Source organism: Mastigoproctus giganteus, chromosome 5, assembly GCF_048544385.1.
Source record: "Mastigoproctus giganteus isolate SK-2022 chromosome 5, ASM4854438v1, whole genome shotgun sequence".
NCBI lineage: Eukaryota > Metazoa > Arthropoda > Arachnida > Uropygi > Thelyphonidae > Mastigoproctus > Mastigoproctus giganteus.
In genome coordinates this window covers 241,097,003-241,114,041 of record NC_143579.1, presented here as the reverse complement: position 1 = coordinate 241,114,041, position 17,039 = coordinate 241,097,003, and the positions used below count along the sequence as shown (strand labels likewise).

Below are 17,039 nucleotides of genomic sequence, written 5' to 3'. Positions count from 1 at the left end.
CTTCAACCGAAGGACCAGAAAGTGATCGCAAATTTCGAGAAAATCATTATCAAAGAAATGAAGATGCTCGTTCCTTTGCAGCTACCTCTTTTGAAAATGCTGTCTCGCTCAAACATTTTTGGAGGACGAAGTTCAACATCCTTGACTGTGCGAGGCTAGTCGTAAGTTCTTGGAATAATGCTTCCATCAGATGCTTAAATTCGACCTGGAATGACATCTGGCCTTTAACTATCCATGACTTTCACCGATTTGAAGAAGACGGTGCTTTCACGAATGATATTGTCAATCCTGGTAAATCGATGGGTCTGCAGTTTGACGAAGAAGATGTGGAGGACCTTACTGCCGCTCTTCGGCATCAGCTAACGACAGACGAGCTACAAGAGTTGGGCAAAATTAAAGAGTGGCTGTGGTGAGGAAGAAGACTGTCAGTTCTTGTTGGGAGCGTTTAAGAGAAGTGGCAAAACACCCGAACATTGAAAACACTGAACTCACAATGTGCAAAACGGAAGACTTAAAAAGTCGTAAAAAGCGTAGTCCACTTTGGACAGTTTCCTTGCAGTAGAAGCGAAACAGAAAAGAGTGAAAAACATCGCACCACTACGTCACCATTGATTTCATGAGCCCTGCACTTCGAGTTTGAGTTAAATGCCGATTTTATTTTAAGATGTTTTATAACTATTTGTTAAATAATCTTTAAGCACTCATTTTTAATGTACAAATCGTGTAAGAAATATCTATTTTATGCGTTGCTGGGGTCGCCTGCTAATGGATCAATGTATTATCCGTTTCAACTTACAACATTTTCAATGCCTCCCACTAAGCACCATCGCAGTTTCTTAAGAGTTGTCTATGGTATATCTACACCGATATTATATAAATATTAAACTCTTGACCTATTATGCCTCGTGCATTTAGTTATATTTAAATATTATCGTACAAACCTTTTGGCATCTCATATTTTGTGTGGTTATCTTCGCAACTCAGTTGTCATGTCTGCAGTACCAGGGTACTTACCCACCCACCGATTATAGGCCAATAGCTTTGAAACGGTCGCCGGGGGAAGCCTGATATTCACGGAGTTTCCGAGAAAACAGTCTTCTCTACTGGGGAAGCGTTGCCTATTCGAGGAATATATGAGCTCTGAGTGTGAGTTGAAGGAGCAACTGTCTCTTTCTTCTTTCTGCGGCATTTCCTTCCTCTCCTACTATCTATCACCTTCCTACATCTTTATCTCTTTTCTAACTGTAATAGGGATAGTACGAGGATAACAGATCTTTACCATATTTCAAACGATACCGTGTGGGTGGTGACGGTACTCACTGAGAATAAGTACCAACAGTCTTCTCCATTAGTGAAGCGGTACTTATTCGAGGTAGTGCAATACCAAGGAAACTCGTTGTGCAGGAAGAGCACACACGAGACACAGAGCAAATGATGCCTCCCACCATTGTACTTTCTTAAGAGTTCTCTCCGGTGCATGTACAGCGGTATTATGCAAATCTTTTCAACGTACGATGGGTTTTATCGAACGAATCCGATGGCGGGGCCCCCATCCTATATACTATTAATATGTACAATTCTAAGAGTTCTCGTTTTTTTAAGTGAGGCAAGAAATGTCCTTTGGCAAAATGTGTTTTCGTTATCTTTAAAAATATCTTTTTATTTTAATAAAATTTATTTTTCTTCTTCAGCTTAAACGAATTAAAAACTACTTTCAGATAACGTAAGAAGTTACTTTAAATAATCTAGAGATTCGCTTCTCCATTAATTTGTGTTTTTAACCGGTTCCGCTTCACTAACAGCGGGAGAAGATAACCCCGAAACGTGCCAAGAGATTCTTTAGGGCTAAAATTTCTCCCTTTCCTCTAAAACGAACGGCATTAAAATTCCCATCTTCTTCAATATTGCGGAGTTTCTTCATGTTTTTTTCCCCCAGAACTTGCTTTAAGCCAATTTCTTTTTCACTACTTTTTGTCCCCTCAGTAAGAGACGCTGATTACGGCGTAAATAGTTTAATGTGGATCGTTCGGTCTTCGCCATTCTTGTTGTAATTGTACGGCACCCACCCGAGGGATGTACGCGCAATGTCTTCTGCAACAAATATTACGGCCACCTCCGTTTTGGATTTATATCGTCTAAGTCCGGGTTTTCCATAAATGTCACGCGCACATTCACGTTGGATTGGCCCGGATTATTTGACGCATTTGTTTATGCAAATGAGCTAACTCGTCGCAGCATCTCGTTGCATTACTTCGGCCACACCCTTTTTGGTTTCGTTGTTTTTGAAGCCGTTTTGTCGTTGCTTCGGCAGAATCGAAAACATAAAGTTGTTGTCCACATCGTGGCTCATTTGCCTCGTTTGGATACAGTGGCGAGGCCAAATCGCCAAATGTGGCCGTGTATTGTAAAAGAGTGTGGACCATTTCCGGGCAGTGATCGAATCTCTGCGAACACCATTGCTGAGTCGTACTCTGACGTACGTTCTCTGTAGTTATTTGGTTCACTGTATCCCCCGTAATCAGCTCTCATAATAGAGCAGGTGTCTCAGACAGTGGGTCAAGTGAAACCTTTCCATCTTGACAGCATTTAGTGTATTTATGGGATGTTTTTAACTCGTGTCTCCGATATATTTTGGCATTCACAGTTATTAATTTCAGCTTGTTTTGATTATTCGCATCCGGCAGGTACTTCTATTTGATTAGTCCTCATTTCCAATCTCGCTTCTCTTTCTTCAATGTTTTCTGTCCGTCTTCGTAGACCACGTATATCTCTCTCTCTTCTCTAATGTTTCGTTAAGATTTCTTCCGCATTTTCTCAAAGTTCTTACACACCGTTCAGCCATTTTTCCACTTCTTAAAACGGTTTTTTTAAAATCGAAGACATAAAATAAACGTACATCGACAGCTTTCAGGCGTAGGTTGCCTTACTTCAGTCGAAAAACAGAAAGTAAGAAAATGAAGGGGTGTGGCAAACAATTAGCGGTTGGAACATTTGGATACGTCTCAGCGTTTCATATTTATACATTTTCTACGTCATCGCAGGTTCAATTATCCGATTGCTAATCGCTGTATTTTTATCGATTGCAATTTTGCCCGATTGTTCCTTATTTGCGCGAATAGTATTTTTCTTTTTGTTATTTCTGTTACGACGCGTTATTATTGAATGATGAAGCACAAATAATGCGATCCTCCCTTGTCCGAAACTTACTCTTATTTTCTCTCTCTTTATCTTTTTCTTCTGTGTCATCTTTTGTTAAGTTCCAGTTTCTATTAATTTCGCAAATGCAGATTCTCCATCCATTTGACAGAATGTAAACCTTATTTTTATTTTCTTTTTTATTTATTTTTGTTTTCTTTTCCAAATTGACCACCATTTCAAACGAATTATATTTCAAACGAATTATTGTACTATTAATTGGGGAACCATTCATTTAATTTCGATGTTAATCGCATCATCAACTTGTCAGCTGACAAACGCACTTTCTCACGCAACTACTCCACATCTTCATCAAATTCAGTTGATCCGCAGCCGCAACAATAGTTTCAGAGAGAGAGAGAACAGATGCGGAATCGAGATCATAGTCTGTGGGTTCAGTACCAATTATTATGCCACGGATGATCGTCGCAAAATCAATATCAGTTCAAGTTTAATGCGCAGTCTCTTTTTGAAGTATTCATCACGCTGGAAGGAGATGCTGTTCATTCGTTGTATCAGCTTTAATGCGAGTGCATTTGTAGGAAGCTCGAGGGAGTGACATTTCGCGACGTCACTCTTCCATTCCACTTCATCTAAGGAAGGCACTTTGATTGTTTACAAACAATTTTCACAGAGTCCGCAGCTGATTGGTTTTTCTCGCCGCGTCGTAATAATTTCTTTTCCCGATGAAAACTTTGTTCAAAGCTTCAGAATTTCTTAAAAACTCAAAACTGCAGCATTCCACTAAAACACAAATAGATGCCACCATCACTAACTTTTTTCTTTATAATCAGTTTTAAATATTAAGTAAATTGAAAAGTAAATCATAACTCACCTGGGGTGGACTGAACAAGCTGCTATTAATGACTAAAACCAATCACAACCTGAAACATACCAAGCGAAAAAAATGGCGACTGTCGACACACCCACCCCACCCCACCACCACCCCACTCAAATTCCTTGCTTCCAAGTCGCACATTGAGTGCTACAATCAGAGCACCACCTCAGGTCTCCCATCTTTCAGAAGAACTTTTGCCACCGCGCACTACAATCCCGTTTGCAGAAACAGTCTTCGAAACAAATGAAACCACTTTCCGGTAAGCCGTCCCTCGTCCCGAACTCTTCTCTCACACTGTTCGAGTAAAGTGCGCGTGCACCGCCCTTCCGCAAATGTCTGTCGTCTCCTTCGTAATTCTAGAAAGCGAAAAACTTCAATGGGAAACTCTTCTCCGATATTATTCATTTCGTAATTTATATTCTCCTCTTTGCACTAGTACAGGAAGTCGTCAATAGATGGCGCTGCCGAACAGCCTTCCCCTTATTTTGTCGGGGCCGGCTGTGAGGGGAAATCCGTCACTCAAAAAATATAAAAAGAAAAAAGTGCAGAAACAAAATTATGGCGAGCAATAAAATCACGATTCAAACTGTGCAATGTGGGGGGGGGCAGCGTGTCTGCTAGGATGCCTGCGACTCCCTTCGTCCGAAGGGCTGACATTTCGCGGGGTCATTGTAAGTGAACGCGCAAACAGAGACGCAGCTGCTCTTACACCTCGTCACAGCAAACGCATCTGCCTAACGAACATCTAGCCGCCGTTCGGTGACGTCAAAGGTTATTTCCAGTTACGCCCGTAATGAGCCGACGATTTCCACACAGCCGCTGTTATTATCCCGAGAATTATGTGCTGTGTCAATGCGGGCGATGCTAATAACCTCCCCCCCCCTCTCTCTCTCTCTCTCTCTCTCTCTGTGCACCCATCTCCCAACGGACGGAGGCTTCGCTCCATTGTCACACATTCGCTCTGTTCGCTGCGAAAGAAGGTGACACGGCAAAAGCGCTTGATGATTGGACGTCATTTCCGCAGTCCCATTTCCGGCCAGCAACCGCCCGCATGTTGCGCGAATCGTTCACTTCGTGGACCATCGAACGGCAATCTCTTCTCGAGTTTCCACTTTTTCCTCCTATGAAAAAGGAGACAACTACAGACCAGTTTGTCAATTGAATACACTCTCAAAGATAATTGAATCCTTTGTAATCAAGCGGATATTTAACTTTATGAAACTCAATTTGTCACTGATTTATCAAGGGTCCTTCCACCTGCGCAGATACGATTTCGTTTGTTTCGAACATATCCCAGGCGCTTGACGAAAGAAAACAAGTCGACTGCATCATAATTGATTGAAGCAAAGCCTTCGACAAGGTAGTCCATCAGAGACTAATCAACAAACTGCATCACGATGGTCTCAGACGACAGGCACTAAACTGGATTGCAAACATTTTAAAGGTAAAATCTCATATCCTTTCAAGCCTGAAATTGGTGTCCCACAGGGTTCATCCTTAAGCCCGCTATTATTTCTTTTCTACATCAACGACCTGCCCAGTACCCGTGGAGACTACCAAATCAAAATCGACATATTATTAAAATCTATAAAGCAATGTGCAGTACCAATGACTGCATCATCCTCAACGAAGCTCTTCAACGAGTTATTCAATGGCTGAACGAGAACAAAATGGAAGGCAGTTCAGTCCTTCGTCCCATATGAGTCCGAGGTCAAAAATGTTTTTGGACAAGGATGTCGTTCACATAATTTCTATTTTGTTCGATTTTTTATTATTATTATCTGTTTATTCCAGTAAAGGAAACCACCCCAGTACGGCAAACTGCCAGGAGGGTGCATATCAGGGTACGAGATACTACGTGCATTTGGTTACATATACTAAACACGTACTCTCGTCCCAAAATACACATTTTATATTTAATACAGTTTTAATACATTAATTATTCTGTACATACATTTACAATTCAGTAATTCCATATACAATTTATATATTTACACAACTGTTACGAACGTATATTTTACCAGTCAATAGCTTACCAAATTATTATTGTTCTTAAAGCAGAGAGTTTTTACTCACAATTCTTTGGTACTTTGCAGCCGATTCATATTTCAGTAAATCTGTAAGAATTCTGGAAGATCTCTTTCCGGTAAGAATTCTGGAACATCTCTTTATGTTGCATCCTCACACAGTTTTTCGGCATCTTAGGAGTTAATTTTTTTTTTGCTGCATTTGATGGGAAGAATCTTTGCAGGCTAAGATTGTTCAGGACTGGACGTAGTGGATTATTTACTTCTCCGCAACGTCTAGCAGTGGCACGCGGTTTGACTGGAATATTATCCAGGACTGGAGCATCCACTCTGCCTGTGAGCATTTGAGCGAGAATGTGTATGTTCCTGTTAATTGTCCGCTGCATCCAGGGTGTGATGTTAAGGTTTGAGTAGAGAATGGCCCTTGAGATAGTAAAAGGGTGGCCAGCAACTCTGTTAAGCCATCGCAAGAACCAGTACTCGATCCCAAGGACGGACTTATAATGTGCATCTGGAGCTGAAGACCAGATTTGCGAGGCATACATTGCAATTGGCAGGACACACACACATTAAAATGTACTTGGTCGCTAGTTGAGGATCCCTAATTCCTACCCGTTCTTGTCTAGTAGCCCATAAAGCGGCGAATATTTTTTTCTTCATATGGGCGAAGTGTTGAGTAAAGCTGAGTCTGTCATCCCACTTAAGACCCAGGTCCAGGTGAGAGTGCACTTTTTCCACACTACACCCGTTCACAGAGATCGAGATGTCATTTTTATTCTGCTTGCAAGTTATGGTCATTTGGGCAGACTTCTGTGCATCAATACGGAGCCCGATGCAATCCAGGTAGCTCTCAAATTCTCGGGTTGTGCAGAAGGTATCTGCCATCTGGCAGATACCTTCTGCTGATTCATGGTCTTTGGACGTGATGAAGAATTTCACATCGTCAGCATATGTTATAAAATTGCAGTACCGAGCAAGAATCGACTTCAGGGCGGCTGCGAAGAGGGTAGCTGAAAGAACTCCCCCCTGTGGCACTCTTCGCGAGATGGTAAAGCAATTGTAACTTTTGGTGCTTAACAGTAAGTTTTCTGTCTTCTAGCAGGCTGGTTATTATAGCTAACAAGTTTCCTCTTACATTAAAATAATTCCTTAAAATCGCAATGAGCGCTGGAATTGAGACGTAGGCTGCGGAGATATCCAAAAAAATAATATCAATTTGCTTTTTCTCATTTAGTGCTTTCTGCACGCGAAAAAGGGTTTCCAGTAAGTTCGTTATTGTTGATCTACCCGAAATAACTGAGTGCAAATGTGGTGGTCTATGGCTGAAGCAGTGTTGATTGATGGTGGGAAGCAGTGCTTTTTCGAATACCTTCTGTAGGGTGCAACTGACAGAAATTGGTCTGTAATCCTTAGCCAATTTTGGGTGTTTAATCATTTTCATTACGCTCTCTTTGGTGATTTGTATTTCACTCAAAGGAGGTCTTGTTGGTTCCTCTCTTGTCGAATAGTTTCGCTTTTTTAAATCTTCCAGGAGGTCCAAACCTTTGTTGCTATTATCAGTGGTCTTAATTTGATTCAGTCTAGGATGGTTACCAAAAGCGTTATTAGCCCATTCCTTGAAAATGCATTCTGTCATATTCTCTGTGTTATTTCTATTGCTAGTAATTCTTTTTGCTCGTTTTAGTTTGTTACGAACAACACTGCAGTGTGCCTGTCTTTTTGCTTTGATGAAATGTGCTCTTTCTTTCTTATAACGAATGTGATCGGCAGGATGACCCGTTCTTTGCCATTTTCTATACAGTTTTTGCTTCCTGAGGAAACTTGCTTTCAGTTGTGGGTTAAACCATTCTTTTGTTCTCTCAGATATTTTGATTTCTTTTGCTGCTCCTTCCAATGCTGTTTGGTATAGCTTTTTAGTGATCATTTCTAAAGCTTCGTCTACTGGCTTCTCTTGCGGGTCATTCCAGTTGTAACTAGTTAGATGACTGAGAATGACTGCATTAATATACTTCACTAAGAAAAGATACTTACTTTGCTTTGCCCAGTTCGTGTGCTTACCCTGCATGTGTTTATGGATCTTCATTTAAATTTTATGACGTTTTCCGTTAGCCTTACGTGTAAGGAACTATGGTACACCAGGTCAAGTTGCTGCATTCCCCTTGTCACTAGTGTCGGAAGCTCCGTTAAATGTAGCATCCAGCTCTTTCTTGGCCTCCCTGTGTTTCGGAAGAGGCAAATTAAAATCTTCCGCTATTATTGTGTCGACTGATGGCTTTAGATTTGCCACGCATAGAGTTCGTTTCTTGTCTCCTTTGTGGCTCAGGTTGGAAAGAGTTAAATTGATCTTGAAGTCTCCTACTAGTAAGGTCTTATCAGCCTGTATGTGATCCCATTGCAAAAATATGTTATCTAATTCTATTAGGAAGTTATTTATGGAATCTGATGGTGGCCTGTAAAAAGCACAAATCATGAAAAATGTATTTTGTGGATCTTCTCCTAATAATTTGACACAGCAGTTTTCACAAGACTTAGTTAAGTGGTTATTATTATTCCTCCAGCCCTTCTGAACTCTCTCAATATATAGACCTTGTCATGACCTTATATGTTATAATTATAAATTTCTTCACTTTTTATGTTAACCTCTGTTAAAATATAATCACGAGATATAATCTTTCATTGCATTTTTATGTATTGGAAGAAGTTAAACCATTTTTTTCTTAAAAACCTGATATTTAGAGTTACCAGAAAGAACTGATTTTTATCAATTATAAGATCTTGAATATTTGGATTATTTAAAAAATGTAAAGGTGAGTTGAATCTGATTCCTCGAAAAGCATAAGTGAAGTCTTAACTTAGGTCTAGATTTCAGGAAATTTCAATTTTTCACAATATGATTGTCTATTTTATATACTGTGATCCTTTGAACTCAAAATTGTATTACAATAATAATTGTAATAATAATAAAAAGAGTGAAACGAAAGGACCGGCAAAGACCAGGCAAAAAGGGGAAGCGACCCCTCACTTTTTATTTATTTCGTTATTTGTTCGGCCCCCAACGTAAGGGCAACGTCGTGTATCTTGCGCCTGGGGAAAGCAGCAATTGAAGAAGATTATCGCGGACAGAAAAAGGAACGGATTTTGGCGCCATCTAGTGGCGTCAAAATTTCGTTTTGGAATGATTTTTTTTTGTTTTCAAGCCACGTGACGAAAGACGAGTCGAAGGCGGTGTAGGAGTGACACGGGGTCACGGACGCCACCGGGAAGAGTTTAAAGAGCGTCTTCCTGTACTGTATAAGCGAAGGTCATCCGGTGACGTCAGACTGCTCGGGTGTCCTCCAATTAGGGCTTTGCGCGTGCGGACCCCACAATGGAGTGGGTGACTCATTTCGCGTTCCACACTCGCAGAAAGACGATCCGCTGGGCGCCCGCATTCGTATCAGACACAGGCAATGCCCTCCCCACCCCCTTTGTAGCGCGACAGCCGCTCACACTTTCCATTCGAGGGGGGGATCGGACCAGACGAAGAGCGGGCCTCTGAGCCTGCGCAGTCTAATGACGTCACATGTTTTGTGTTTACCAAACGATTCTGCAGTGTCATGGCACGCGCTGGCGAGTGCGTGGTTCTCCGCACAACGTCATCGTGTTTTTACGCACTGTGGGGGGTGACCCAAATCTCGATGTGGACCGTTCCCCAAAGACCCGTGTCCATCTGCCAATGTAGAGCCCCATTTTGGTGTAACACAAAAATAAAATGCATTTTTTATTAAGTGCTCGATAATTCCATTATGAAACAACGAACGGGGATTTTACCTTTTTTATTTTCTTTTCCAACCAACTCTCCTGGTGAGTTGGTTGGAAAAGATTTTATTCCTATGTCTGAAATAAAAGAAACGTAAAAAGACCTCTGTGCTGCGGGTGGTGCCCTCTTCCTCTCTCCTCCACTTCATCCTCTGCCGCCTTCGGGGGGAGGGGAACAACCGTGCGGGTTGTGGAATCGATCGAACGCGTGTGCTTTGGGGACGACGGATAGCTTTCGTGGAAAGTGTCCGAGCTGCGCTTTGACATTGAAGGTAAACTGCGGGATTTTCTGCTCTTCCGTTCGACAGCTTTCAGCGTCACGTCGTGTCGTGGGAGCGCCGTAATGGATTTTCCGTGTCCCCCGTCCCTCATCCATCCATCTTTTCTTCTCACGCGATTCCCGGAGAGGCAAAAGGAAAGGCTGCAACAGCCAACCCCCGCCGCACCCAGCCCCTCTCCATCCCCACTAACGATGCCGCGGAGAGTCCTCTTTTCAATTACACGAAAACGGAATCCGTGTACCACCAACCTTTGACCTTTTTGCGTTCGTGTTGATGACCCGATTTGCAGCACACGGATCCGATCGAACTTTCGGTGGAAGGTTGTTGCTTAACGAAACCGCCAGTTGCGTTGCCCAACCTGCCATCGCCCCTCATCGATCGGTTCACGTAAAATCTCCGACCCCTCGCCCTCCCCTCCCGAGAGCGTGAGTACCTTCGGGCCTACTTTATTCTTTCGCAACGTTTCCGACGTGTGCCACCCTCTCGGAGATAACCTCAAACGCTGACTAAAGGTGGGGGGAGGGTGAAGTTACGGTACGCGGACACACACCTGGCGTGTTGGGAAAGGGGTGAGAAGCGGGAAGAATCGACCCGTGAAGTGCCGTTAGTTGGCAGAAACAAACTCGGCGGACCGTGTCCGGAAGGGTTGCGTCTTTCGCAAGGGACGGGGGAGGTTCCGCTGCCCACATTTCCCTCAGGAAGCTGCGTCAGTTCGAAGCGAACATCGGACGCATCAACAGGATATCGATTCCGTTCTCGACCCCGTCGTAACCATGGTTACCCTCGTGCGCAACTTCTACTGGTTCACCGAGAAGAACAAGCTGAGGAGACACACCCTGGCCTCCGTCCTCAGGTAAGAAGATTGACCTCCCTCTCCCCGCTAACTGATCGCGATCAGAACACACGCTGCACGTGAGGATCGCCGCTGTTGCCACTTCTGAACTCATCGTCGGATGCTCCATTTGGGGTCACGGTGGTTGCCGTCAAACGCCGTTCATTTCCGCTGTCCCACGCGAACCTGCAATTTCCGTACTCTCGGTGAGGTCACGAGCTGCAAACGCCAAACAGCAAAGTACGGAGCAGCGACAAATCCGAAGTTTTCGATCAGAAGCGGACCCTTCGCTTCTAAAACGCCCTCTTTTAACGACACAAAACAACGAACTCGATGGTGGCTTGTTGCCATGGGGACAGATGCCGCTTTGTGCGAGGGACAGGTCGTTAGCAGATGTGGGTGTTGTTTTGGGGTCAACAGTGACACCGCTACCGCGACGACTGCGATCCCGCAAAATGAATTTTTGGGCACGCGGCGGTTTCAGCAAAAACGTGGCGGACGTATCGAGCTGCTCGTCGACATGGTGAGCGAAGAGTGCACGTGGAGTCGTGCCAAACCCGGTGGCACAGTAGTATCGTCACCACACCGGGTGGAAAAGGCCGGGGTTCGAATCCCGTCGATGACGCGAGGAACTTTAATGGGCTTTTTTTCACTCCGTGGCTGAGTTAGTCGGTCTCAGTAATAGATAGCAGGGTTTCGCACCCCCCAGACTCTACAGTGGGTTTTTTGTCCAGCAAAACACAAGAATCGTATATCGGTTGGGTTTGTCCGAATTTGGAACAGACGGATGACCTGCGCAGGGAGTTCGTTCATTTTCGATTTTACAGTTGGCTAACAGAGCCATCTCGGTAAGGGTTTTCAAGTGATCGGCATCAATGATGATATTCTGTCTGTTGTTAACTGTGGGGACACCGACGGCAGTTAGGGGAGTTCCTGAAATGACATCCCCTTTGTGCACAATGCGAGACCGAATTTAAAGCTGCCAGAAAGGTGGCTTCCAGAAGGTTTGTAACTTTTGATCGGTTCTGGAGGGACCGCTGAGTTTGCGGGAGGGACTCGAGTGGGAGATTTAGTTTGTCGCAATGGGGAATAACAATAGTGTGAGCAGAGAGTGGATGCAGTAGACAACTGTAAAATGGCTTTTTTGGAGTTTTGGTTGCTCAGTTTTCAGTCTCACAGAATATGTTCTTTCACAATGCTGGCTGAAAGAACATTTCCGCGCAACGAACCTGCGGCTGTCCTTCCTCAATTTCGATTTATATGGCCCTCGAGCATAGTCTGCGCAAGAGGAAGATTCCCACGAGCATTGAGCTTGCCCAATCACTCAGGCTTAGAACACCTCAAAATGTCCTCGGAGGTGACCAGTCTCGATGAATCCACAGATGTGACTCCCCCGCTAGAGCAGATGTACATCCTAAAATGTGTCCAGCTGCACGTGCTATTGAAGAGAGGGGGGGACTAACGATTGCATCGCAGAACGGGATGATCACCCATTCTAAAAGAGGATAAGAACCTCCTTTTATCCGCCCTAGAAAAATTCCGTATATATCATTGAGTAGACCCCATGAGCTGCCCAGGCCACCTGTCTACACTGCTCAGAGAACTTCATAATTAATTGCGCAGTTACTTCCAGGTATTTTTCATTCTCCACTACCATGAGAGTAGTACCACACATTTGGTACGTTTCTCTGGGGTTCCTTCTACCCATATTTTAAGCGTAGTATATATATTTTAAAAATAAAAAAGTAAAAAAACATTTTACTTTTCGAATGGTTTAAGAAAACAAGGAGAGTTTGGAAGAGAAGCAGTCCTATGGAGAAACCTCATGAGATTTAGACAGGTCACATATTGAGCCGTGTTTGCTCTTCGTTCAGAGTAAATCAATGAATATTTATATATTTGTAACTTAGTTTGGTATTTTGTGAATATTTTAAGTATTTGTAAATATTTCGGTGAAATATTTTAGTCCCGGTCTTTCGGGTGCAACAATATTTCTCGTGCGTTATGGTACCTCTCGGCCCATCCGCCCAAATTTTCTTTTGGATGCAACAATGTTCCTCGTGCATTACGGAACCCGAAGCAAAAGGGCCCTTTTCATAAGTGCCCGTATGTAAACAATTACATAGCGATATTTATTCGACCTTGAGAATTCCGCGTGGGGAGAAATAGCCAACGCGAAAACCGCATGCGAGTCACGTGGTACAAACGGATGGGACAGTCACGTCACTACAAATGCGCGGGTAAATAATAAATAGGTAATTTCCTGATTAGATATCGATCAGTGCGTTTTGAAAGGTGTCTTTTACGTGGAAAATATTTGACTTACTCCCGTATACCTCTACATTTTACATAGAAAAGCGTGCGCAGGGGTGGGAGAGCAAAGCGAGCGGGGGGCAAGGCCCCCTAGTTATTATTCTTATCATTTACAAAAAGAACCAGGAGGGTGCTACAATTACATTAGCGGTACGAGTGGGCAGTGGGTTACATAAAGAGTCCGAAATATGTACATTTTATACATTTACACATTATTGGTAAGCGTGTACATACTGTATGTGCAAATAATGTACAGTATTTACACATTAGTAATTGGATATGCCCAAAATGATTTACAGAATTGCCAATGAAAGGAAATTAAATGTGGTTTTGCTTAAAGAAAAAGTTTGTCTGATGATACTGTGTGTGGTACTGTCACAGTCCACTTCTATTTGGAGTGCGTTGTAGATGGTCTTGATCTTGCAGCTGATTCTGTTTCAGTCAGTCTTTAATGAATTCTGGAAGATCTCTTGCTGGTACGTTGCATTCTCACACAGAGACTCCCCCTCCCCCTCCATCTGTTGTTCCCACGCATTTGTAGTTGGCCGATCTAACTGTTTTCCATTTTTTTCTATTACTATTATTTACTCAATGTATTGCTTATGCCTCGCCCCTGAACAGCCTTCGGCTAGGAGGAGGAGGAGGAGGGTGCCTAATATATACAGTTGTACAATATAACTTGGAAAGTAAACGTACATAGGCATTTCATAGTTTCTATAAAATAATTCAACAAATAACATCGAATATGACTAAATAAAGCGCACGCACCCGTATGTACAGTGACCCAAGCAAAAGGTAGACACACAACGCGTCGTAATATATAAAACTAACGTTCTTAAGTAATTTAAGAAAGCACGAATTCTCTCAGCAGAGGAGCGAAGTGGGACTATTAAAAAGAGATTCCATCCCGCAGGTGACATCAGGAAACTGCTGCGTGATGGTACGTGTCCTCTTTCTTCTGAGACCCGTACCACGTTTTATCGTCACAGAACTTGCGAGGGTCAATCTTCAGGGTGTTTTCCCAACCACCAGGGTTCAAGTAATCAAATGAAACTCAGCTCGTATTGTTTGTAAGCTTATTTGAGACGCTTTTCACGTTTTGTGCAAAAAAAGCGGATGTGATTGATTACACAAGAACTCGATGCTGCGTCTGACCTATAATTGGATGCCTGTTCAAATGAGCCAGCGTCACTTTAACCACAGACTCCTTCCTTTTCCCTGAACAAAAGGAAAGCTAACGGGTGTGTAATTACTCAAGTGCCTTTGACCCCCCCTCCCTTTATGGGTTGGAGATATATTCGCACTTATCGAGTCCGTGGGGACCTCCCCCAATACAAGGGTGCTCACGTAATGATTACTAAGGGTTTGCTTACTCCTTCGTTGCCTTCCTCAGTATAAATCCCAAACACATTTTTATCCTTAGCTTCGATAATTTCTCTCCCCCTGAGTATCACAAAATCACTTAGTAGCTCCCTGTTAGATTTTTATGGCTTCTGGCATTCCCTCCCTGAATAACTCGTGTGTGAATGTACATGCAAAATGCTCATTCAGCTTGTCAGCAACCTGAGCACGATCATCAACAGTGAAACCATCGATGTCAAGTGGCCTAATTTGATTCATCCCCTTCCCTCTAATGTCAATAAAAATAAACGAGACTTTGCTGTTCCTCTTTCCATCCCTTGCCAAAGATTTCTCGTAATGTCCCTTTTGGGACTTGCTTAGCTTTGTCTGTCATAGGCTTCCGTGTCCCCCATTAAATTATATGTTGCATCCCACGCATTTTTCTTCTCTGCCACGAGAGCCTCATGAATTCATTCGACATCTATTTAGGCCTGAACCTTGAACAGCATTTCTTTCTTTGTATGTAAAGCTTAATTTCCAAGATTAATTCTTTGAATCTTCCCATTTTCAATTCGCTTCCTTTACCCGAGGAGTCTCATCCGGGGTGAAGTAAATCTTTATTGTACAGTAAAGATACAATAATGTGCCCGCCACAGCCAGGAGGCCAGGGGCTTGACAATGATATGGGGGGTAATATAAAAATATGTACAGTATAAAAATTTGTGCAGTATAAAAGATTACATAACAATTAAAAACGTAGCATTAGCCATTCAATAGATATGAGTATGTACATAGTTGTGAGGCAGACAGTACACCAAGGTATGTGCACGTTCATATGTAAAAAGCACATGCCGGTATTTCAGGATATTCACACAAGTCAGAATATTTCACAGTGCCAAATTGATGTTCGGTATTGCATTTTCTTGTGAAGACAGTTCGTCGATTTGCCTGCGACATGCCGTTATGCACCTCATAGGAGATAGCAGGTGGAGATATCAGTATGAGTCGACATCAGGGGCCAAACAAAAGGGGAACAAGTTCGGCCAACGAGCGCCTGTAATTGCGATCAGAAGCGAATTTCTGCAGGTCAACTCCGATCATTAGCAGGGCTTGTACTGTAGGAAGTACTTGTCCAGGTAGGAATCTGTCACTGATCTTCAGCCTGTTCCGTTGTAGCTGAAGAAGAGGGGTGGCTCTTAGGGAAGGAAGTGGAACATGCCACTGGCATATATCCCAGAAGTCAGGGGAGTTGATTTTGCCAACCAGCTGTTTGACTGTGGTCACAGTTCTCCTCATGCTGATTATTTGAGGCAGCCGCGGGATTTGGAGTTGGTCGGCCATGCTGGTGGTCCTCTGCTGAGGGGGGGAGTCGATGTTTGTGGGTTGCCCACTTCAATATCCAGTATTCACTGGCGAAGATGGGCTTCATGAGAGAAGGTACTGCGGATGCCCATATTTCAGAGGCCTACAGAAAGGTAGGATACACAATGGTTTCCAGATATCTGATTGTGGTTCTTGCGTCTGTGTTATGAAGAAGATGTTGACGGGCAATCCAGCGCATTCGGTTGATCTTGCGTAGAACACATTCGATGTGACAGTTGAACCTAAGGTTTGGGTCGAAGGTTACACCGAGATCTTTGTGTTTAGTAACACTTGGAATAACTGCACCCTGCAGTGAGGGTTGTATGGATGTGGGACACTTCTTCAGAGAAAAAACCATAATAACGGATTTTTGGGGGTTCAGTTTGAGACCGAAATGGTTGAGATGGCTAGAGGGGTGCTGCCGTTCTGCAGCGGAAGTAAGCTTCGGATACGATTTGGGCTTCCGGTTTTGCTCTCCGTCAGAGTACTTCAATCAATTAAAAGGGTGGCTGCGTTACTCGGGATGAAATTCTTTAGAGGGGGGAGTTGCACTGTCGAGAATGTAGAAGGGGTTGCCACTGAAGTGGAAATATAGCATCGAAGACTGAGGGCATCCATCACCCGGAACTGCGAAAGGAAAACAATTTGCTTTAGTTCCCCCCCTTCGCTTCATACACTGCGGGAAGTAATCATCTCCCCCCCCCCCGTTGTGTCTGTCTTCCGTTTCACCGATGTTCTCACCCGCGATGTCCCACATCGCCATTTTCTGTTGTCATTCCGAGATACTGCATCTCAGCCCCCCGCGCGTTGTCATTGAGGTCATCACATGCTTTGCTGCTCCGTCCGTTCACCTTCTTTTAGCCCTCCCGTACATCCTTCGTCTCTCCCCCCCCGCACCTTTGGCGATGTGTCGTCGCTCTTCCTTCCGTTCACATTTTTCGGGAACCAGACCTTCCGTTCGTCTCGAGCAGGATTTCTTCCCCCCTGTCACCTTTACCCTTCTTTCGGGCTAGGAGGGTGTACAAATATTTCTGGCCGGCCCATTCGTAGTG

The 17,039-nt window shown here is 43.6% G+C and overlaps 1 protein-coding gene across 3 annotated transcripts in view; it reads left to right on the top strand.

Annotated features, from left to right (window-relative positions):
* Nucleotides 1-17,039, top strand: part of dnc (phosphodiesterase dunce) — a 546,492-nt gene that overhangs the window by 272,026 nt on the left and 257,427 nt on the right. The window contains exon 1 of one of the 3 annotated variants that reach the window (XM_090374496.1): nucleotides 10,894-10,992. The exons of the other annotated variants lie outside the window; for them this stretch is intronic. Within the exon in view, the coding sequence (XP_090230622.1) occupies nucleotides 10,913-10,992 (80 nt within the window). The 5' untranslated portion in view covers nucleotides 10,894-10,912. Of the gene's footprint in view, nucleotides 1-10,893; nucleotides 10,993-17,039 lie in introns of those variants that run through there. 3 annotated transcript variants of the gene reach the window in all.